Source organism: Pipistrellus hanaki, assembly GCF_964339955.1.
Source record: "Pipistrellus hanaki genome assembly, chromosome: 19".
NCBI lineage: Eukaryota > Metazoa > Chordata > Mammalia > Chiroptera > Vespertilionidae > Pipistrellus > Pipistrellus hanaki.
Genome location: NC_140521.1, coordinates 13,543,837 through 13,568,704, shown reverse-complemented (window position 1 = coordinate 13,568,704; position 24,868 = coordinate 13,543,837). Strand labels below are relative to the sequence as shown.

Here is a 24,868-nt window from a genome sequence, read left to right as displayed (position 1 = left end):
AGTGTGTAAAGGAGGAGGCCACACTCAGGAAAATTTGTTTAATTCTAGATTTTCAATTCTGGGGCGGGGGGGGGAAACACAAACAAGCAACTTATATTATACCCTCTAATAGATGCTCAAGAGATGGCTGTCTGTCGGGGTTTTTCACACAGAGGCATTCAGAATGGACACTTTTTTAAAAACGTGTTATTAGAACAACAGCTGCAGCTTCTTATCAGCAGAGATATGGAAGGGTATGCTTTCTTAGCCCACTGCTACCATGGAAGGAGTGAGCCTTTTACTGGCCATACTTCCTGCACCATCCATAGCTTCTCTTACTTATTGGGGCTTGCAGTGCCATCCTGCTCCCTGGATCCACTTCTCCCAGCCCAAGGGTAGCTTTGCAAAGAGTAAAAACAACAGCGAACAACAAGTTCTGCTGGGGGTTCCGGAGCAGGAAGTTCACCTGGCGAAGCCGAGGGCTGGGGTGGGGCTGGGCCTGGGCTGGGCCGGTGCAGCCTGTTTTGCCAGTGGGAGTGCGGGGCGGGGCGCTTGGGGGAGGCTGAGGCGCAGGACCCGCCGAGAAGGGAGGATTAAGCCCTGCAGGCAGGAGCTCTCACCCCCCACACAGTGGGCGAGGCTTGCTAGGAGCTAAAAGCTGCGGATGGGGGCCCTGGAGACAGAGCGAGTGGGAGCCTGAGAGCTTGGACTTGGGAAGGTCTGAGCAGGCGATCTGCACGGACTGCAGAGCTGCTGCTTGCCGGTGCCGGCGGATCCCCTGCTGAGTGCAGCCATTTGGAATAGCCTTAGGTATTGATCCTCAGACCTGAGCCACAGCAGAAGGTAAGGCTCCCTCAACTGGGTACTCAGAGGTTCCCTCCGACAGAATCCGGAATGCTTCACGGTGACTGGTTTTGCATTTTCTTTGGGCATGTGTGTCCTTGGCTGCTTTTAAGTGAATGGTTGGTTAGTGCTTGGAGTGTCCAGAAATGGAATAGTTGAGCCTTAATGATGGTAGAGGGATTATTATTATTATTATTATTATTATTATTATTATTGGAATTAGGTTGTATCACATACGTACTGGGCAATGCATCTCTTCCCTAGTCGGGCATTTACCCATTTTTTCTCTTTGAAACCAGCTTCTTCCTTAATGTTTTCCAGACCTTAAGTGAAGGCATGAACGTTTTTATGATGAAGAGAGCCTGTGCTTCCTAAGCCCCCAGTCTACATTGCATTTAAATCTTTTCCCTGTGGGTTAGTGTACCAGAGGCAGCACACAGGGTTTACTGAGAAGGACTGGGCAGAGGCTGCTCAGATCAGCATGAGGTAGTCGCCCTCCTGTCCTTCTACCTCCAGCGCTGTGGGTTTTTTTCCTCGTTGGCACTAGTGAGGCTCGCCGGCCCGGGCCATACAATACCTGTGCGAGTCTGTGTCTTCCTGCAGGGACCTTCTGCCCCTGGGGTGGCAGTCCGTGACTCCTTGGACCTTCTTTAGCCCTTTCGTGAACACAGCAGGGACACCAGAGTTTTCTCTGAACCCCAGGTCAGCTAACCCTGTTAAGAATTTGAGCAACCCCCCAATTACCCCCGCCAGGAAAGTTCTACTGTTTAAATAACACCAATATTTGAATGTTCAAAACTGTAAACGAGGGGATTTCAAACATTAGAGCTCTTTTTCACTTTCGACTTTAAAAATCCCCTATGCGTGTAGCTCCTGTTCGTGGTTTGAGACCAGAACGTTTTTACAGTATCTACCGTGTGTGTAGTAATACTTCATAAGGAACTCAGTGGAAGAGGGCAGAAGTCGGAGATTTCTGAGGCTCAGTTTACATGTAAGAGCATGACAGGAGGAGGGCTGGGAAGTGACTGTGTGTGCGCCTTTCTGAAGGTCCCAGCCCTGACTGGGGAGCTGCACCCAGGGCCCATGGCGCCTGGTTTGCAAAGCCTCAGGTTCTGGTTGGCTCTGCGCCATGCAGGATCCTACAGGTTCTCAGTGCAAAGGTGGAGAAACACTGCAGTCATCAACATCACCCCTGTGGATCCACACATACTGAGTGAGCGCTGGGCATGTATGTCATTTCACGAAAGCATCCTAGTAACCCTGAGGGATGTGTATTATGATTGTCATTCTCACTGTGTATTTGAGGGAGCTGAGAGAGACTTAACTAGGTTATTTGCTCAATATCTTGGAGATTGGGAAGCTGTTGGAGAGGATTCGAACCCTCAGGTCTGTCAGACAGAAGCCCGTGTCCTTGTTCCCTAAGCCAAAGGTGAGGTCTTTCATAGGGGAAATTCCAAGACGTTTGCTTTTGATAGTCTTCATCATCAGTTCAATGCTCTCGAATATAGAAACGTTTCCCTCCAGCTCCTGAAAGAAAAAAGAAAAGGAAAAAACCCAACCTTAGAAGCAAACAGAAACCACGTACATAGCAGCGCTCTGCACCAAACTCCATAGCTTAACCAAGTGCGAGAGTGTGTGACATCAGAGTGAATATGACTCTGTTTTAGTCTAACTTTTAAAATTGGTGAATATAATAGTATCAGGGGCAAAGAAAGGGAGTGGATTGATAATTATCAGGGGAGAAGGGGTATGAGGGGTGCAGGAAGAGACTGAATTAAAATCGTACACCTATGGATGAGGACAATGTGGGGGGCGGGAGGTAAGGGCAGAGGGTGGGGTGGAAGGGAGCTATGGGAGGGGGGGAGAAACAATTGTAATAATCTGAGCAATAAAGATTTATTTTTAAAAAATTTCCAGACAAGAGAGTTTTCACACTGTTAAGCCTAAGGACCAAAGTTTTCAGACATCTAGAAATTCACATAGTACTTTGGATAGTCCTCTTACCTTTGATGCTACCGAAGTCCCAAGACGGTATAGTTATTGTATTTAAAATTTTAAAAGAGGAAACATATAAATACATGTCTTCCTGCGGACGTACTAGTTTTTAAACTTTTGTCAAATGGTGCTAGTTCGTCTTAGAAAAATAGGAACTCGGATTATTTAAAAATCCTTGGCAGAGTTACTTTCAGAGCCTACATCATATTCATCCTCCTTGTGCTGGGATCTGAGTTTCGGGATTCATACCCACATCTTGTCTCCTCCCACTCGCCTCTGCTCAAATGCAAATCTTTGTTCTGCATTTAGAAGTGCTATTTAGTCAGTCTTATATAACTGAGGTGGTACAGTCACCACGTCAAATTTTTTTTTTAAATTTGCTCTTTTTATAAAGTTAAGGAACAACACCAACCCCTTATTATTTTAAATGTTTAAAATAAAAATCAATATCAGTTTTACCAAAGAAAATGCATAGCTTCTTTACATCTCCCTAAAAAAGCACTCATGCTAACTCTGAACCTTCTTCTTTTCTTTTTTTTTTTTTTTTTTAAAAATATATTTTTATTGACTTTTTACAGAGAGGAAGAGAGAGGGATAGAGAGTTAGAAACATCGATGAGAGAGAATCATACATCAGCTGCCTCTTGCACACCTGCTACTGGGGATGTGCCAGCAACCAAGGTACATGCCCTTGACTAGAATCGAACCTGGGACTTTTCAGTCCACAGGCTGACGCTCTATCCCCTGAGCCAAACCGGTTTCAGCTGAACCTTCTTTGATATTTATTACGGAAATGTGTAGCGCCTTGAAAGCAAATGTATTATGTAAATAACAAGGGTGTTTTAACCTGTGACCGGTTTGCCCAGGGAACAGAGACTCCTAAAGTCTAATATAGCATGTCCTCTCTCATGTATCACTCTGTGTCCTCTAGGGAGAGCTGCAGCATGATATGCTTTCGTTTCATCCTTAAGTGAGGGGAAGAAAGATCCATTTTCATTCCAATACCCAAATATTTTAGTTAGCCATCAGCGTGTCTGGCCACATAGGAGTGGTGGCAGATAATCTAAAGCAGTGGTCCGCAAACTGTGGCTCTGTTGACTAATGAGTTGCCGACCACCGATCTAAAGAAGCAATTAGTTGCTCCCGTTCTGCTTCTCTTTTTCGAGGTGAATGGTTCTTATTTCTGTGTCTGAAAGGTCTTCTCTAAAACTTACTACAGATTTGTGTTGTGGATCTCTGCTCTCACCCCTTAGCAAAGGCTTCAGCCCAGCCGGTGCGGCTCAGTGGTTGAGTGTAGGTAGAACTATGAACCAGGAGGTCACAGTTCGATTCTTGCCAAGTGTAGGAGCTGCAAGGAGGCAGCCAATCAATTATTCTCTCTCATCATTGATGTTTCTATCTCCTTCTCCCTTTCCTTTCCTCTCTGAAATCAATAAAAATATATGTGTGCTTTTTGTTGTTGTTTTTAAGGGCTTTGAAAATACCTCATTTTCTCTCTTGTGAGTAAGTGGAAGCCGATTTGATTAATGCGATTGTTAGTAGCTTCCTAGTTTTTCAACCAGGAGCCAAGAGCCATTACTGTCCATGTTATTTTTAGTATAGCATTCGGTGTTCATGACATTTCTCAAATACCTGGTGTCCTCCCTCTGAGGATGGAATGTGCAGATAGCAGAGCTGTTACAGCCGTCCCCATTCCAGACTTCATCCCTGGGCTGGCCCCAGAGACAAGTCCCCATAGTCGCGTGCAGCTGTTACGCACTGGGAGAATGGGGCGTCTCTTCTCCTCCAAAGCTGCTTATAAAACAGTGATAAAAACGATTATGTACTTTCTTCCACAATAACTTCAGCCGCATATCAAGATTTAACACTCAAATGTTCCTAAAGATTTTCTTGGACATCTTGAGGAGGTGTGGAGAGATGGCATCCAAGCCTGAAGCTACTGCATTCCTGCTCTGAAACAGAGACCACACGCAGCAGCTCTCCGAGAGGCAGGAGGGTTCTGGGGATTTGAGCATTGCCCAGGTGGGATGCAAGTTTTCCAAAGTCAGAACCTACATAGATAATATTTACTTTTTTTTTTTTCCCCTTTTCCTAGAGTGAATTCTTAAACCTAGTTCACAAATTAACCTCTATAAAATATATCGCATCTATCCTATATAATAAAGAGGTAATATGCAAATTGGCCCTCGCACCATCACAAGATGGTGGCGCACACAATGTGGGGAAGGGAGATGGCTGCTCTGCATGCCTGCCACCAGAGTCCCCTCAGCTCCACCGGGGCCTCGAGTCCTCTTGCATCCCCCACTGACTGAGGCTCAGGCAAGCAAGGTTGGCTGAGGTGCAGGCAAGACTCCTGTGGTGGCTCCCCAGCCGCCCAGGGTCAGCCAAGGCTTGCACTGCCGGCAGTGGCAGCAGCAGAGGTATGATGGGGCCGTCACCTTACCCTGATCGCTTGGCTCACCTTCTGCCCCTGAGGGCTCCCAGACTGTGAGGGAGGGGGCAGGCCAGGCTGAGGCACCCAGCCTCTAGTATAGAAATAATATTAGAAATGACCATTATATTGTTCACTAAGGTCTTCCTAGCAAATCAATGAAATGAACAGTAGCCGTATTGTATGGCATGAACAACAGTTGCAAGTGGCTTTACAATTAAAGGAGATAGTACACTTATGCACTAAGTCCTGGAAATAGTGTATGTGTGTAAAATAATTATAATAGGGCTCCTTACTACTATTTTAAGTTTTCATGGGGAAAAATACATAATTTTAAAAGTGCTAAGCCTAATATACTTAATATACATAAAACAGTAGCATTTTAAATGGTCTATCTTGAGTTTTTATGCCAGCCCTTTCTAAGATGACTTAGAAAGCCTAATTTATGTTTTTGACACTGCCTGCCAGTGAGGTTTTTAATGGTGCCCTTTTCCCCTCCTGATAAATTTTCCTAAAGCAAAGGCATTTTCCACAGACTTTAGAGCTTTCCATGCTTTGTACTTTCTCAGTGTTTCTTGATTTCTCAGCCAAGAACTAGAATTCAAAAATTACTTGGCGAAACTCCTTTTTATTTATTTTTTCCTATTTTTAAACGGTGATCTAACCTGGTTAATTGTCTTGTCTAAAATCTTACAGCAAGTTTTTGGCAGAATCAGTACTAAAACCTTGATTTCACATTTTCACTTGCTCATGCCTGGCGTGATTGGCCGGCCAGCCTACATCAGACTCTTTTATTAATGGGAAGGTATAAACACTTTCAGTTATTAGGCTGTTGATTCAAGCATGTATTTCTAAATCATCAACTAGAATTGCTAGCATTTCATGCTTACTGAATATTTTTACCACATACAAAAGCAGTGTATTTAGATATTTCAGGATACTATCAGATATACCAAGGAAAGGGGACTGAAATATGAGTATTAAGTCATCTTGAAAATTAGAACTGGAAAGTCAGAGAGGAAAAGTATAAAGTGTCGTTATTCTGATAACCTTTATTCCATTTAGAAGTCATTACATGAATGTAATGGGAAATAAAAATAGATTTTATTTAATATACCATTCTATGACAAACTATAATGAAATCTCACTGAACAGAGGAACCTGGTGGGATAAAGGTCCTCCTAGTTGTAGATAGATGGAAGGGGAGATGGGTCCAGTGGGGTCCGCTTGCTCTGTCCGCCATGATGCTCACAGTATTTCAAAGTATGCAATAGGAGCTTAGAATTTGGGAGGTGATAAGAAACCCTTAAATATCAGTTGCCTATGCTTCTGTCCCCCTCTGTTAACTTTCCACCACATGGGTCATTTAATCTCTGTTTGAAAACTTTGCGCAAAGAAGGATTTGTGTACAATTGCGAACATCCATTGGACGTGACACACATTACACTCATACTTGATTGTTTCCTGGGTTTGATCAGGACAACCTCTTCAGGTATTATGTATCCCACCCCTACCCTCTCATTCTGTCAGCTTGACTCTGAATTTGCTACAGATCTTAGAATGTGATGCCTGTAATCAAATAATCACATTGCTGAGGTCATCAACAGGCACCAATCATCAATCTTTCTTTTTTTAAAAATATATTTTATTGATTTTTTTACAGAGAGGAAGAGAGAGGGATAGAGAGTTAGAAACATCGATGAGAGAGATCATCAATCAGCTGCCTCTTGTACACCCCTACCACCACCACCACCACTGGGGATGTGCCCTTGACCGGAATCGAACCCGGGACCTTGCAGTCGGCAGGCCCGATGCTCTATCCACTGAGCCAAACCGGTTTTGGCCCAATCATCTTTCTTTAATGTACTGAGAAATTAGTTCAAAACAGTCTAGGAGGTTTCTGAGACCGGATTTAGAGAACTCTAGATTAGGAGAAATATTATGAGAAAGAAAAAAATTTGGGGCTTTGCTAGAGAAATGTTTTCCTTGGGTCATTTAAGACACCCAGTGCCCCATTTCTCCATGTCAAAGTTCACTGGGGCTCACAGAGCTGCTGTGAGGGTAGCTCTGTAAACTGGATATTGGTGTCATAAAGATTTGTGTTGGAGATACTCTGGTCATACTGTTAAAGCTCTTAGCCACTGGAAAGACCGGTTTGGTTGGGTTCCGCTCAGGTTTGAAGAGAGATGGCGAGTGTGAAATCTGTCATATCTAATATGGAGGCAGCTACATTGGGGCATGTGTCCCATTTTCACTCTAGAACAGAAAAATGGAATAGAAGTCGGAGTGATTGTGTTTTATTGTTGAGCTACTTTTTCTGTGGAAGTGGTGTTATCATTTTCATGCCTCTAATCCAGCGTACTTGGTAGACTTTGACCTTAAGACCCGTGGCTGCAGTGCAGTCTCCTCTGTTGAGATGTTTTATAAGCACTTGGCTGTCTAACACAACTCCCACGCTGCCTCCTTCAGGGAAGTCCCGTGAGATTATTGACGGCATTCCAGACTTCTGTTCCTCTAACGATAATTTTACTAACTCGTTTTCTATAAAATTTTTATTTTTATTTTATTTTAGTTTTTAAACTCTTCTGTGAAAATAAAGACACACACACACACACACACACACACACACACACACACACACACACACTAGCCTAAGTTTACACAGAGTTAGATCATCAGTACCACTGACTTCCAAGCCCATGTCCATGTCCCATGGGCAGGTCTTCAGGGGCAACACAGCCTTCTGTCCAGCTGAGCTTATATTTGTTGTGTGTGGAATTTTAGAGGAATTTACCCTGTAAGCTGTACTTAAAAGATTTGTTAGCATTCAGTTCTGTCACTGTTGTCTTTCTCATGTATCAACCAGTGGGAATATTTTTTACTTATCTCTTGCCTTCATCTACAGAGGATTTAAGGTTATATTTAGCATACCCTAGATTAGGGGTGTCGAACTCAATCAGAGAAGGGGCCAAAATCTAAAATCCAGCCTAAATCGCGGGCCGAATGGTTTACTGAACAGTCATAAACTGACAATGTCATAAACTGACAGCGGAGTGCAGTGATGACAGCTCGGTGCGGGCCACATTGCAAGGCCTGGCGGGCTGGATTTGGCCCGCGGGCCTTGTGTTTGACACATGTGCCCTAGATGAATGTTAATGGAAGAGCTAATTTTTTTTTTTTATGGGAGTGTGTTTTGTGTTTATGTAGCAGTTAGTTTGACAAGTGTGTTCTGTATCCAAATGGGATTGTGCTCTTCATAAGATGAAAAAGAGGGAGTTGTTTTGTTTATTTTACTTTCCAGATTATAAATGCCATGAACATTCCCAAACAACAAGTAAAATATTTTAGAAGTTGACTAGAAAGTAAAACCACATTCACAACGTTTTCAGGATCAGTTATTACGAAGATCTCCAAAGTGATATATATTAGAATGAAGCTCAGATACCAGTCATAATCCGGGGGTGTCCATTTGTATGCATTGGGGAAATGGCTGGTTTAGAAGTCATGGATTACAAGACTTATAGTTGCTCCCATTCCCATCAAGTAAAATCACAGGCTGGTGAGAAGAAAGTGCAAAATTGTGATGTTCTTTATACATAACTGTCTCCTAAACTGCTGAAAATTTCTACAGACTATAAAGTGTACTTTTAATGCACGATGTTGCAGTCCACCTGTCAAGACCTCCATTGCTTTCGTACTAAGTAAAAAATGTCACCTCTTCCACAGCTCAGATGTTTTTCCCTTCTCCCTGTTTTTCAGTATCTAAAAAGCACGGCAAGCTCATCACTTTCTTACGCACATTCATGAAGTCTCGACCAACAAAACAGAAGCTGAAGCAGCGGGGGATCTTGAAAGAGAGGGTGTTTGGTTGTGACCTGGGGGAGCACCTTCTCAATTCCGGTTTTGAAGGTAAACATACATTTCCCACTCTTATGGCTCTCGTTTCTAACCGCTGCATATTGATTTTCTATAACCAATTGTGCAATAGATTAGGTAAGTAATTTCTGTTCCTTTTAATTTCGGCAGCTTGTGTACTCGGCAGGGGTAGGGGAGTCCCCTCAGCCTGGCCTGCACTCTCTCATAGTCTGGGAGCTCTTGGGGGGTGTCCAACTGATGGCTTAGGCCCGCACCCCATGGGAAGTGGGCCTAAGCTGGCAGTTGGACACCCTTAGCGCTGCTGCGGAAGTGAGAGAGGCTCCCCCCACTGCTGCTACGTTCACCAGCCATGAGCCCAGCTTCTGGGTGAGTGGTGCTCCCCCTGTGGGAGTTCCCTGACCACCACAGGGCAGCTCCTGCATTGAGCGTCTTCCCCCTAGTGGTCAGTGCGCGTCATAGTGGCCATTCAATCAATTTGCATATTAGCCTTTTATTAAACAGGATAGGATATTTAAAAGTCTAAATAAAAACAGAATATCCCTGAGGAGGAAGAATGATATGTCCATATTTTACATATGTAATTGTGAGGAGAGAGGAGATATAAACATGGATAGGTATATAATGTGTATGATCATTCTTCCCATGATTACCCTGTTAGTTGGGACTTTAAAATATATAAAATATAAATATATAAAATAGATTATGCACCAGAAGGAAGCCCATATCAGTATAATGTTTTGCTACTTGACTCATTCTCAGGATTGTATTCCTAGTGAATAATCGACTTTATAGAAAGCTTATCCTGTTAACACTTTGTGAACTTTTGAGCACCTCCCTGTGGGATCAGGAGAAAAGCCTGACCTGTTTCTTCTGTAGCAGGGTGTTGTAAGAATTCGTGTAGGAGCCTGACAAGGCGTTTCAAGAATTCTTTTTATTTGTGATCCCTGGTGTCAGAATTCACTCAAGAAGATCTTACAGTTTCAGCTCCCACAAACCACAATGCTTATAATTGAGTTAATTAAAGGTTATAGCACAATTACTCACAGAACCGGTTTTTCAAAAAATCTCCCCACATGGCACCTTTTTGGGATAGATCAAACTAATTTGTCATTTACTTGGGCACCCTGAGTGATAGAGTCAGGTGTTTTTTAGTTTCTTTTTCTTTTTGTATTTCTTTTCCTTCAAGCTTGCTTGAATGCGATCATTCATATGAGGGAGTGTTTTCCAGTTTGTTTGCTATGCTCATTAGCTTTCACACATCGATTCAGCACATTTTAGTTGTACTTAGAAGTTTCTGGTGCGTTTTCATTCTTAATAAGTACGATAGGAGAGGATGGTTTCCAAGATTTAAGAAGTCAACAAACAGGTTTGATAACTATAGGTTCATTCATTCCCTAACTATGATAAGATCTCTTCTAGTGGAACAGAGTTTTCAAATGTCATCGGTTTCGTATAGGACTTGTTTTATTTGTTGAACATATGTGAAACTGAATTTCCTTACAGTGAAATAGCAAGTGAGATTTTGTTAAATAAAAAAGCAAGAACTCTAGGAAACTCGGTAAAATGATATTTGGCACAAAATATAAAATCAATTTTAAAACTCAAGGTGAGGAAACTTTGTAGTCTGAACTTATTTCTGTGTTCGAGTTTTTTCCCAGCTATTTTTTACAATAGATAAAAAAAACAAAAACAAAACAAACAAACAAACAAAAAAAACAACCAGGGGTTTTGTAATCAGAGCTCACTGGGGTAAAACAAACAAACAAATACGGTCCAAAAAACCTCTGAAATTAATTCCTTAGTTAATCATATTTTCCCAACAAAAATTCACGATAATGCACTTTCTAATAATGCCACACAGAGGCTGCTGGCCTGGGAGCCGCCACCCCGAGATGAAACGACTTTTTCATAGGGTTTCCGTGAGAATTAAGTGAGGGTGTCCATTATAGAGCACCTAGCCTGACACATATTACATACTCAATAATACAGCTGCTTAAAAACTCATTTAAAGCTTGTTTGGACCAATCAGCTTGTGGTAAATCTGATTCCATTACATGTCATTTCTTAAAGTTTCAGAACCCTTAGCAATGTTCTTTGCAAATAGTGTTCGTCCAAGCACTTCTTTTCGAGGATTTGAACTAATACCATCAAATGAAAGAATTTACCAGTCTGTATTGCAAAACAAAGTTAAAGTTTCAGCTATTGTACATTTTTGAATGGTTATGTAAAAAAACTTTTATCATATGGTTTGAACGTCCTTTGTAAGAGTGTCGGCCCCGAATAGTTGGCCATTGGTGTCAGATATTCACTGAAGTAACTAGACAGCCCCTATCTTTTCTTTCAACTTAGTATTGCTGGGGTGCCCTGTCTAAGGAGCTGATAATATTAAGTCAAAAGGTCAGAACTTATAATGTAAAGATAGGCAGGAAATTAAGGTCTTATCTACCTGAAGTTGCCTCGACCTTTGCATTATGTTGGTGTTTTGTTTGTTAGATAAAATTAGAAGGAGCACGAACTATGAAAAGATAAAATAAAACTCTCTTAAAAGTGAAAAATGGCAATTATTTGTTGAGATGTGAGATTAAGTTAACATGCCCTCTTTCATTTTTTTGAAGTAGATTAAAATTCCACTTCCATCACTTTTAACTCGCAAATTTTATTTTGCTGATGAGAACTAAGATCTCCTCATTTCCTGGTGACTTTGTCTCCGGGGAGCCCTCCCAATCTAACCGGCGTCTTTTCCAATTTCTCTCCAGTCCCCCAGGTTCTTCAGAGCTGCACGGCATTCATCGAGAGATATGGCATTGTGGATGGGATATATCGCCTCTCTGGCGTTGCCTCCAATATCCAGAGGCTTCGGTAAGACCTCCTGTGGCATCTCCTTTTTCCTTCCTATTGCAATTCATTCAAATGAAATTAGTTCAGAATTAAGTCTCTTCCGTGGATAACCGTCATTCAGTAAGATAGCTTAGAAAAAATAGGCAATACTACACATACTGTTCTGTGTGTATATTTTCCTATATGCCATTTACAGTATCAGAACACCACGTCCCCTTCACCTTGTCAGTCCTTGTATGTTTTCTCTTTACAATAGTTGATGACTTTAGCCATTGAATTTGAACCCATGACAACCATGACAGATGAAGTTTACGTTATCTGAATAGAATTAATAGCATTAATAGAATCAGTCTTTCATTCCTAATTAAAATTGTCGAGGGAAACTTTTTAATCTCCTTGGATACCTGTTCTGTATTCTATGCTCAAATAGGCACGTGTTATGTATTTCACATCCTCTCATCATCTCCCCAGACAAAGATCACGGTGTCCTTTATACCAGCAATCGAGATTTTATTTTTGCTCCATCTCTTCGCTTCTGGACTATTATTAATGTGTTATTTTTCTTTAATTTTCACGGTGGTGCATGGAAATTGCCGTTTACTGTACAATTAGGTTTTAATATCCTAATTGACCGCAGAGCTCACCTCTATTTTCAGGAATACGTATTGGAAAGTACTTCACCTGACTCTGGTACGAAGGACAGCTTCAGTCTTTACTTTCATGTGCAGCAAACCTCACATTCACTAATGAGTCCACAAACACTAATCCTCTGGGTTGATGAGTGGTCTCGTGCCTGTAGATTAATATTAATTAACCTCCTGGAGATTGAGAGTAACTGGCCCTGGCTTTCTGAACGCAACCTTTATTCCATAAAATCAGCGCTACAGATTTTACCGTCTGTTGCCATGTGGTGGTGGCTGGGGATTGGTGGATATTGTCTCTGGCTTCCTTATCCGTCTTTAATAAACCACCCCTGGGCCATACTTCCTGTAGCCGAGCGGTTTCCGGGCACGGCTATTCACTCACAGACCAGCTGCCACTCAATCCTAGTCTCCAGAATTGCTGAAATAACACATATTCAAACCATGAGGAACGGAGACCTGTTTTTAGATCTGTGTATTAAGAGCTGCTCATTCATATGCATTTCAGAGATTGTTGTCCATCTTTTTTTAAATTAATTTCTTTATTGATTAAAGTATCACATATTTGTCCTCAACCCCCTATTCTAATCCCCCCCACTCATGCCCCCACCCCCCTATTGTCCTTGACCACGGGTTAGGCTCATATGAATGTACATAAGTCTTTTGGTTGATCTCTCCCTTTTATCCCCACCCTCTCTCTGAGGTCCAACAGTCTGACCCATGGCTCCTTATCTCTGGGTCTGTTCTTGTGTGATTGTTGTCCATCCTAATATTAAAGCTACGCCCTTAATTTTCACATAGAAAAACACATATGATCAAACATCCAATTACTGCTGGGGGAAAAAAACATTAATTCCCTGAGATAAAAATATCAATTCACATTTGTCCATCCATTTATATTTATTTGTCTGTATATTTTATTTGGGTCTGTGCTTTTCCAAACATTCTTGCTTTGCCTTTAATAAAATAGTTTTGTCACTCTGCTGTCTTTGTTAGCCATGAGTTTGACTCTGAACATGTCCCCGACTTGACAAAAGAACCCTACGTCCAGGACATCCATTCTGTGGGCTCCCTCTGCAAGCTATATTTCCGAGAGCTCCCGAACCCTCTGCTCACCTACCAGCTGTATGAGAAGTTTTCAGTGAGTACCAGTCACTTTTAAATCAAGTCCTGTGTGGAGTTTTGTTCAAAAATGTGTAAAAAAATGGTTTTGGCCAGGTAAGAAATAGTTCCATGCCTAAAATGACTCCTTTAAAGGAACGAACAAACAAACAAACAACAACAAAACAGTCATTGCTAGCTGGTTTCTAGTTTTGGCTGATTTCACATGGTCATTCTTTTAGTTTCTGATGTTGAACCACTAACTCTCTTATCACACTTAATGTTGGTGACCATAAAGTTTTTTAAAAAATTATCTTTTAATAGATTTCAATGAACACCTACTGTGGGGGGGGCGGGGGGTGTTTACTTCCTTGATGCTACACATGATGTTTCCTCATCACTCAGCGCCAAATAGTAGATAGAATGATTTATCTGAGCGTGAAGAAAGCTAAATTGTAAGGGAAGAACTTTGATTTTTGCCAACAAAGTCCCCTGGTTGATGTCACATTACGATGGTTGCAGGATGCTGTCTCAGCAGCGACAGATGAAGAAAGGCTGATCAAGATTCATGATGTCATCCAGCAGCTGCCCCCACCACACTACAGGTAAACCTCACGCAGAATTTCCAGCCACGTGTTTTCATCCTACGGGCTTCTGACTGGTTGAATTTTCTTGGACTTGCAACTATTTATTTATTGATTGACTGATTGATTTCAGAGAGGAAGAGATAGGGAGAAAGAGAAACATGCATGATGAGAGTAAACCATTGATTGCCTGCTCTTGCACACCCCACGAGGGATTGAGCCTGCAACACAGGCATGTGCCCTGACTGTGACCTCCTGGTTCACAGATCAAAGCTCAAACACTGAGCCACGCCATTTGTCCATACGTTTGTATTTATTTATCTGTATCCCAGGGCCTGGCACAGTGCTTGGCATGCAATAGGCTTTAATAAATGTTGGATAAATGAATGCATGAGTGAGCAAATGGATGGTTGACTAAACCTGTTCCTTTGTGTGTTTGTTTTGCGATACTGAGAAATACTGCTGAAGGTACTGGATGTCTGTCCACAAGTGTGCAGACTTGTGAATTGCTTGAATCCAAACTATGGACTCACTGCTGGGTGTCTGTTTGCTGGTTTCCTTTTTGCAACCCTCCTTATTTTAGAAATTTTTTAAAGATATATTTTATTGATTTTTCACAAAGGGGAAGGAAGAGGGATAGAGAGTTAGAAACATTGATGAGAGAGAAACATCGATCAGCTGCCTCCTGCATACTCCCCACTGGGGATGTGCCCGAAACTAAGGTAAATGCCTTTGACCAGATATATATGTTTTTATTTATTTCAGGGAGAAAGGGGAGGGAGAGAGAGAGATAGAAACATCAATGATACGAGGAGGAAATCATTGATCAGCTACCTCCTGCCTACCCCACCCTGGATTCGAGTCCACAACCTGGGCATGTGCCATGACCGGGAATCAAACCAAGACCTCCTGGCTCATAGGTGAACACATCCACTGAGCCACCCTGGAGTTCAAAATGTGTCTAAGCCACACAGAGTGTGTCTGCTACAACTAGAGCAGCATAACTTCACGGAATTGTTTGTCTAGAAGCTGGAGGGGAGGGTTCAGGAGTAAATACTCCTAAAGGGTTTTTTTTAAAAAAACTCAGGCTGTTTCCTCAGAGCCAGTCCTGTCAGAAGCTTGTGTCTTGCCTTAGACGTTTTCCGCAGTATTCTGTAGATGTGGCTATTATACCTAGGTATAAAATTCATACTCATCTTCTTACAGTTAGTTCTGTGGTAATAATGTTTAAACCTAGTGAGCAGCACACAATTTGCTGGGGTTTGTATGTTTTTTTTTCCATTTTTGTCATGGAAACTTTTGAGTTCGTAGAGTTTTTATGCTCTATACTGCTCCATGATGGGTTTTATCATTGTTTCTAATGTGTTGTGTTTCGTTTTCTAGGACACTGGAGTTCCTCATGAGACACTTGTCACTTCTAGCCGACTATTGTTCCATCACAAATATGCATGCAAAAAACCTGGCAATTGTCTGGGCTCCAAACCTGCTCAGGTAAGTTGCATTTGACATTTGACCTTAAGTAGATCCAATCGTCTTGGAGAGTCTAGTTTAGGGGTGTCGAACTCAATCAGAGAAGGGGCCAAAATCTAAAATCCAGCCTAAATCGTGGGCCGAATGGTTTACTGAACAGTCATAAACTGACAATGTCATAAACTGACAGCGGAGTGCAGTGATGACAGCGCGGTGCGGGCCACATTGCAAGGCCTGGCGGGCTGGATTTGGCCCGCGGGCCTTGTGTTTGACACATGTGGTCTAGTTCATCAGTGTTCCTTAAAGTCTAATTCCTCAGTTTTCCTGTTCAAGTAAATCTGGTCTGTTTTTTTCATATGCATCTCCCCAAAACAGGCCAATGGCATTTAGCCGAGGCCAAGGAAAGCATTTTTCTTCCTCTGGTTGGTGTGGGGTTTACCGAAGGACTTGTACGCATGCCTACTAACTAGTATAAGCAGAACCAATGGACACAGACTCCCGGGGGTGAGGGCATGAGTCAGGGAGTGCAAGGGGGGATAAAGACACATGTGTAATGCCTTAGTCAATAAAAATTGTTTTTAAAAAGGATTTGCATGTTTAAAATAATGCCCTTTAAGGCGGCTATCTCTGATGCTGATGGCGATCTTATCCGCCCCACAGATCGAAACAGATCGAGTCGGCCTGCTTCAGCGGCACGGCGGCCTTCATGGAAGTGAGGATCCAGTCTGTGGTCGTCGAGTTCATCCTCAACCACGTGGACGTCCTCTTCAGCGGGAAGATCAGCGAGGTCATCCAGGAAGGGGCAGGTGCGGCTCGGCCAGAGTGGGTTCCTGGCAGAAATGTGCACCTCCACTTCTAGAGCCATGGAAACGGCATTTCTTTTTTTAATATATATTTTTATTCATTTCAGAGAGGAAGGGAAAGGGAGAGAGAGAGAAACATCAATGATGAGAGAGAATCATGGATAGGCTGCCTCCTGCATGCCCCCTACTGGGAATTGAGCCAACAACCCGGGACCCTTCAGTCCGCAGGCTGACCTATCCGCTGAGCCAAACCAGCTAGGGAAAAACCTGCATTTTTTTTAATCTCAGTTTCATGATTTTGTCTTTCTCAGAAAGCAGCTAATTTATGGCTATTTCCCAAAAATGCACAATTTACCAGTTATTTTGTTAATGCTACATATTAGACCTTTTGTGAGTTACGTTCAGGATACATTAAAAAATATGCCCTGTTACTTATTATTGGTGGATGTAAAGGTATAAGATGGAGCAGCAGCAGAAAAATTGTTTCCAGAACTAAAAATACTGGGTGATACCAGGCAAGGCCTTAAGAAAGGAAAATAGTTACATTACTTAACAATTCTAAGTGTGTGTGTGTGTGTGTGTGTGTGTGTGCTTGCTAACAATCTGGTATGTCACCTTCTATTCCTCACTTAGTATAAAGCCCTATTATTTTTACCATTTAAAAAACGGAATGAAGAAGATATGAAACAAGACAGGTAGGTAGGTAGGTGTATAGATAGATAAGCAGATTGAGATACACGCACACACACTCATTTACACCAACACCCCCCCCCCCCCCCCCCCCCCCCCCCCCCCCCCCCCCCCCCCCCCCCCGGCAGAAACGTTTGACTCTCTTGTTCTTTTTTCCAAAGCTTCTCTCTCCAGGCCCAAGTCCCTGCTCATTTCCTCGCCATCCACCAAGCTGCTGACATTGGAGGAAGCCCAGGCCAGAACCCAAGCTCAGATCAGTTCTCCGCTCGTGACGGAAAACAAATACATCGAAGTCGGAGAAGGACCTGCCGCGCTGCAGGGGAAGTTTCACACCATCATCGATTTCCCGCTGGAAAGGTAGCGCTCATTAAGTCCTCGTGCCTGTGATTTCATGGTGTGTGTGCTCCCGGTTTTACCTTTGCCTTTGTATTCTCCTGTCTCTCTATTCCTGCATTGGTTCCGGGCCATCCCAGGCAATCATTCCCGTGCTCTTCTGGCTGTGGGTGAGACAGCCCAAAGGTCGGCAAACTTATTAGTCAACAGAGCTAAATAGCAACAGTACAACAACTGAAATTTCTTTGGAGAGCCACATTTTTTAAACTTAAACTTCTTCTAATGCCACTTCTTCAACATAGACTTGCCCAGGCCGTGGTATTTTGTGGAAGAGCCACACTCAAGGGGCCAAAGAGTCGCATGTGGCTCGTGAGCCGCGGTTTGCCAACCACGGTCCTAGGGACTGAGAGGCGTGTTTCTCAAGAAGCACGGCAACACCACGTCGTTTTGTGTTTTTTTTTTAAAAAAAAAAAAAAAGAGAGAGTCCGTCATACGGGGGAAATTGTTAGGAAAAATGATACAGGTCTTTGACTAGCTTTATACCATTAAGGTGGCTCACTGAGCGGCTCAGTGTGGTAACTTCCTTAGGTGTGAAAGGAGAATGTAGCAACTGCCTCATATGCTTGTATCTCATGTAAGTGGGATATAACCATGGAGGCAGTTAGCGCAGTGCCCGGCATTCCATAGATGCCAGTTACTGTTCTTACTCCTTTTCTTCGTTTTTTGACTTCCATCACTTTACTCAGACCTAAGATCACTTTCCTTTGGAGTTTTAATATTTCCTATTCCCAGATACGTCTTCCTCTTGCTTATTTCCCGGATTGCGAGGGTAGTGCTAAGTGTTGCAGTCTGTGTGAGAACTCCCTTGTGACCCTCATGGCTAAGTATGGAAAGCCACACGCAGTCAGCTCCCATTCCACGCTCAGCTGCCCTGCACAGCTGCCCGCTCAGAGCGTGTGCGTGTGACCGTGGGTGCGTGTTCAGCTGTGCTCTCTGGCTCTGCTCCTTCCCGTCACTTGTTCATTTTCTCCGAGTAAAGAGAGCCCCCTTGGGTATCTCAGTACGAAAGTGTTTCCCTCTCGCAGGAGGAGGCCTCAGAACAAAATGAAAAAGTCCCCCGTGGGCAGCTGGCGCTCCTTTTTCAACCTGGGGAAGTCGTCGTCCGTTTCCAAGCGGAAGCTGCAGCGCAATGAGAGTGAGCCCTCGGAGATGAAGGCCATGGCTCTGAAAGGTCAGTGCCCGGCCCCGGTCCTGTCTTGTGCTGGCCCAGGGCAGCTGGCCCGCTGAGGGGTCACCTCCTCCTGCTGCTGTGGCGTCTCTTCTTTCTCTGAACCTGTACTCGACTCGCTCCAATAGGCTATGCTGTCTACTGGAGGCTGTAGTCCAAGGTCACGGTGTCAGCAGGGCCTTGTCTAGGTGTGAACCCTGCCTTGCCTCTTCCAGCTTCCGGTGTCACTCGGCATCCCTTGGCTTGTGGTGGCATCCCTCCAGTCTCCGCCGCGTCTTCAGAGGACACTTGCCTCTGTCCACCTGTGTCTGCTCTTCTTAAAGGGACGCCACCCCAGTCATTGGGTTTAGGACCTACCCCCAATCCAGTATGGCATCACTCTTCACACTCCACTTTAGGAACTATAAGAGGAGAATGTTTTTAAATGCATCTCTAAGCTCGAGTTTGTAATTCTTTAGAAAAGGGATTTTTTTTTTTTCTTAAAGGCAACCACTTGAGAACAACAGTACATTAGGTAGCACGATGCTGACTTGAGCATGGTTGTCAAAATGTACACCTGACCCCTCTGGGAAGTGTAAGTATGTTGTAGAGAAAAACACGGCTCCCTTTCACCGTCACAAAGACTAACACTCGCCTTGTTTGGTTTTGATTCTGAAGGTGGCAGGGCTGAGGGAACCCTCCGATCCGCTAAGAGCGAAGAGTCTCTGACTTCTCTCCACGCAGTCGATGGTAAGAGGAAACACACCAGTCGTGTTATTCTGTATTTCAGGAAAGAACGTAACGAGCAAGTATATTTTATAAACACATGCTTAACAAAGAGGCCACAGCCGGGACCGGTTTGGCTCAGTGGTAGAGCGTTGGCCTGCAGACTGAAGGGTCCTGGGTTCGATTCCGGTCAAGGGCATGTACCATGGTTGCGGGCACATCCCCAGTGGGGGGTGTGCAGGAGGCAGCTGATCGATGATTCTCTCTCATCGATGTTTCTAGCTCTCTATCCCTCTCTCCTCCTCTCTGTGAAAAATCAATAAAATATATTTAAAAAAAAAAAAAAAAAAAAACAAAGAGGCCACAGAGCATGCATCACTTCTTAAGAATACTAGCATCTATCTAGTGTTTTCCATTGATGTTTAATATAGTGCCAGTCTCTAATTTCTTCACTTTTGATATAATTGCTATTCAATTTGCATAAGAATGGGTGAATCGGTTTAAGTTAACCATTTATTATATGTATTAATGCCCAGTGAGGGTGCTTGGCAAAGCATTTGGCATCGAGGACTGCCTGCCTGAGAGTCGTAGAGCCTGCTCTGAAGGGGGGGAAGGGTAGAGGGGGGCAGGAAGGGAATTATTTTTGTTTAAGTATCTGAAACGAAATTCTTACTAAACAGATGCTAATGCTTTATAGAATTGTAGGGATTTTTTAAACTGAGAAATTTGAATTTTATGAAGATTTTCCCCACTAAAAACAAAACAAAAACCTCTTCTGTTGCTGTATATCCAAAGCACTATTTCAAGTGAATGGTTCCTCCCGGCTGGTGTGGCTCAGTGGTTGAACATTGACCTAGGAACCAGGAGGTCACAGTTCGATTCCCTGTCAGGGCTACATGCCCGGGTTTCAGGCTTGATCTCCCAGTAGGGGGCGTGCAGGAGACAGCCCATCAGCTCACCATTAACGTTTCTATCTCTCCCTTCCTCTTCAAAACCCATAAAATATGTTTTAAAAGTAAATAATAAAAATAAAGGGATTGATTTTGTCTCACAAGTCATGTGTGAGGTCAGTGATAAAATAAGACAAAAAGAAATTTAAAAAACTTGCCGAAAAGTCAGTGCTGGGCGAGGGGTAGAACCTGGCGCCTCCGAGTCCTTTTCTGATGGAAATGGACACCTGCTGCCTTCTCCCTCACATCACATCAGAGGTGCCTGTTGAGCATTTGGGTTGGGAGCCCCAAGAGACAGTTACCTGTAAGAAAGGAGACGTGGCCAAAACCGGTTTGGCTCAGTGGATAGAGCATCGGCCTACGGACTGAAGGGTCCCAGGTTCGATTCCAGTCAAGGGCATGTACCTTGGTTGCAGGCACATCCCCTGTTGGGGGTGTGCAGGAGGCAGCTGGTCAATGTTTCTCTCTCATCGATGTTTCTAACTCTATATCCCTCTCCCTCTCTGTAAAAAATCAATAAAATAAAGAAAGGAAGAAAGAAAAGAAAAGAAAAGAAAAGAGAAGTGGCCAAAACCACTTTGGCTCAGTGGATAGAGCATCGGTCTGTGACTGAAGGGTCCCAGGTTCGATTCTGGTCAAGGGCATGTACCTTGGTTGAAGGCAGATCCCCGGTTGGGAGTGTGCAGGAGGCAGCTGGTCGATGTTTCTCTCTCATCGATGTTTCTAGCTCTCTATTCCTCTCCTTTTCTCCCTGTAAAAATCAATAAAATATTTTTAAAAAAGAAAGAAAGAAAGGAGAAGTGCCTTCTCCCTTCCTCGTGTGTCCCCTGCTAGGTGACCGGTGGGGGTGCCCCTGTGACGTGCACACTGAGAGCCTGTTGTCCGTCCGCCAGGTGACCCCAAGCTGTTCCGGCCCCGGAGGCCGCGTTCCAGCAGCGACGCCCTGAGCGCCTCCTTCAACGGGGACATGCTGGGGAACCGCTGCAACTCCTACGACAACCTGCCCCACGACAACGAGAGCGAGGAGGACCTGGGCCTGCTCCACAATCCCCGCCCTGGTGTCGCCCCCGTCCGCCGAGGACGTGGACCTGAGCCCGCCGGACATGGGCGTGGCCAGCCTGGACTTCGACCCCATGTCCTTCCAGTGCAGCCCCCCGAGGGCCGAGGCCGAGGGCCCCGAGGGCGGCGCTGCTGCCTTCTCGGACTCCCCCACGGGACACCCCAAGGACAGACTGAGCCCCAATAAGAAGGACCCGGACGCCAGCGGCAGCCGGGCCCAGACGCCGGGCAGCACGGCCAGCTCCGAGCCCGTGTCGCCTCTGCCTGACACGCCTAGCCCCTTCTTCACCCTGGACCTGAGCCCGGGCGAGGAGAAGTCCGCCAAGCCGCCCTCCTTCACCGAGAAGGTCGTCTACGCCTTCTCGCCCAACATCGGACGCAAGTTAGGCAAATCCCCTTCGATGAACATATCTGAGCCCATCTCCGTGACCCTTCCTCCTCGGGTGTCCGAGGTCATCAGCGCGGCCTCTGCCACGGCCTCTGCCACAGCCTCCACTACAGCCTCTGCCACGGCCTCCGCCGCGGCAGCCCAGACACGATCCCCTCCTGCCTGGCACACTGGTACCGACGAGAGCGCCGTCGGAGTGGGAACTAGGTCCCCGCCCCGGGTAGGAAAGACGAAGGCAGACGAGAGGGAGGCCCTGGATGGGTGCTGCGAGCCCAGAGTCCAGCCCCCAGGCCAGGCGGCGGCAGCGGCCACGGAGGCAGAGGTGCCGGCGAAGGAGAAAGAGGAGGAGCCGTGCATGCCCGACGGTCAGAGTAAGGCTCTCCCTTCTGGACAGGCTCCGACAGGTACCGTGTGCTTCCCTCCACTCTTTCCTTAAGCCGAGCGGGATCATCTTCATGTCCGTACACCACCTTGTGCCTTGTAAGGGAGAGCTCCACTTCGCACCTGCCCTTTTAGTCCAAGAGATTGTGGCTCCGGGCGGTGCCCAGTGCTCCAAGCCCTAACGCTAAAAAAATCACACACAAAACCCCAGAAGGGCCGCTGGTCCCGTGTCCGACTCCACAGAGTCCACGGGCCTCTTTGGACAGTCGGAATCCCTGGATTTTTTTTTTTTTTTTTTTTTTGCACGACTTCCTAGCTCTTGATTCTGTTTCCTCTTCTGGTAAAAATGCCTGTCGGTTAGCCTTCCGTGTTCACCAGCCAGCCTCCACCGGCAAAACCATCCTAAGCCATCGGCAAGCACTCGGAGCTTGTGTGATAAGCCATCTTGCCTGAGCCACGTGGGGGACTCAGGAGGGGCAGGCCTCCCCCGTTCTCGGTGTTAGTTTTCCTCCGAACAGATGTTTCTGCGGCAGATGTTGCATGTGGGACGGAAGACCGTGGAATGCGGAAGGCACCTACTTTTATTTTTATTTTATTTTTTTTTTTTAGGGATCAAGCGGGGAGTGCTGGCTTTCCATAGCTGGGATAACACAGCTGCCTTTTCACTCTCATTTTTTTTCTCCCAGTTTCCCCACCAGGAGCAGCTACCCATGACCCCCCTCAGGAGGCCATTCCCGTCAGTTCAGTGTCTCTTATCCCACCGCCACCGCCTCCGAAAAACGTCGCCCGCCTGCTGGCGCTGGCACTAGCCGAGTCCGCACAGCAAGCCTCCTCCACCCAGCCGCTGAAGAGGCCCGGCGCTTGCCAGCCTGCGAGCTACGGAGACGTGGCGGTGGCTGCCACCGCCGAAGAGAGCCTGCCTATTTACCGCCCTCATGTGGCCCCGGACAAGACCCCTGTGCCAGCCGACGGGCCCACAGAGCACTTTCTCCTCCCGAGCCACGCACCCGGGAGCTGCCAGCAGCTCCTGCCCGACACGGCCGCCGCCGCCGCCGCCGCCTGGGACCAAGCCCGCCCCAGCGCCCCCGGGCCCGGGCAGCAGCCCTATCCGGCCTGCACGTCGGGGGGCCCGGGACAGGCCAGCGCCACTGCAGCTCCCTTAAGAGACTCCAAGTCTGACGAGCACATCATCGGTTTCCAGGACGACCAGCCTGGGAAGACCACGGGGCCCACCGTCTCCTTTGCGGACGAGGACCAGACTCAAGTTCACTTCTACAGCGATGATCAGCCGCCTTCTTATTTCGGGGCAAGCGTGGATCAGCCCCATCACGCCTCACCACTGACTGACAAATCTCCCACACCCTCTCGAGACAGACCCTACCCTCTTTCCGGGTCCCCCGAGGAGCCTGTGGGTACAGCCAGCCTGGCTTACGCAGCCGCTGCTGCGGCTGACACCGGCGCCTGGGAAGCCAGCTGGGAGCCGGCGGAGCAGCCTGCCGCCGCCTCCGATTTTGCTGCCGCTGCCACCCTTCAGCGTCCGCACAGAACCCACCGCCCTCTTCCCGCTCCTCCGTCCCAGAGACCAGCAGAGCCGTTACCAGCCCTGGGGCACGGGCCAGCAGCCGCTTGCATAGGATTCAATAATTCCCACAAGGTAAGAAGCGGGGGGGGGGGGGGGGGGGGGGGGGGGGGTCAAGGAAAGGAAAGGCACTTTTTGCAAAGGTCTCACTTTTCAGCAGGGTGTGTTACCTCGGAGTCGGGCACTGTATCTATTTTCCAGTCCTCGGGCAGGTTTTCACGAAGCATTTCCCCTTGGAGGTTGGGATCTGCCTTTTCCTCGATGCCGGTTTTTCTCAGGAAGGAGGGGCAGTTCCACAATGACCTTGGCCTAACGGCGTCTGCCCGCTCCTGCCTCCCGCCAGCCAGCCAGCCTCTGGGTAGTTTCCTCAGAGCGATACCAGGGGTGATAGTGAGTCAGACGGGGCTCCGGGTATCTGGGCCGCGGTGGGTTCTCCGGCACCGGCACTGACTCATGGTGACCTCGGGCAAGTCACTGAAATCACCGAGCCTCGCCCGCCGGTTCTTCCCGTCTGCCCGATACGGGCGCTTCAGTCTCAGGACGTGTGTCAGGCGTTCTGCCTCGCAGACTTCCTAGAAGTGTGAGCTCATTTTCTCAACACGAAGCAGCAGGCTCTGCAGCCCAGCGAGCACCCATCTTGATGAGACAATGTTGTGTGCAAAATGCTAAGGTTTCTTCCTAGGAAAAAAAAAATGCCCAGGTGTTCTGTGGTCACCTTGAACTATTGTCTAGTCTTCTGCAGGGGAAGGATGCTCTTTCTACAGCTGCACCTCAAGTTGGGGTATTTGCAGCCTCAGCCTCTGCGGCCACCCCAGAGTTTAGTGCCCGTTGGGGTTTACAACTCCTCACTTCAAACATCTCTCCAGAGAGAACCCCTCCCTCTTTTTAGCAAATTGTTCCCACTGCTGGCGAGCCTGAGCTGGACAGAGAGTCGGCATAGATTTTTTTTTTTTTTTTTTTTTTAATATATCTTATTGATGTTTTTAATTTATTTT

At 45.9% G+C, this 24,868-nt stretch overlaps 1 protein-coding gene across 1 annotated transcript in view; it reads left to right on the top strand.

The window, feature by feature from the left end:
- ARHGAP32 (Rho GTPase activating protein 32) overlaps positions 1–24,868 on the top strand; it is a 165,331-nt gene that overhangs the window by 133,091 nt on the left and 7,372 nt on the right. Inside the window, 12 exon segments of the mRNA XM_084868239.1 lie at positions 9,007–9,156; positions 11,880–11,982; positions 13,599–13,743; positions 14,226–14,308; positions 15,671–15,778; positions 16,418–16,563; positions 17,412–17,607; positions 18,669–18,814; positions 19,469–19,540; positions 21,360–21,511; positions 21,513–22,317; positions 22,981–23,948. Coding sequence (XP_084724365.1) covers positions 9,007–9,156; positions 11,880–11,982; positions 13,599–13,743; positions 14,226–14,308; positions 15,671–15,778; positions 16,418–16,563; positions 17,412–17,607; positions 18,669–18,814; positions 19,469–19,540; positions 21,360–21,511; positions 21,513–22,317; positions 22,981–23,948 — 3,074 coding nt within the window.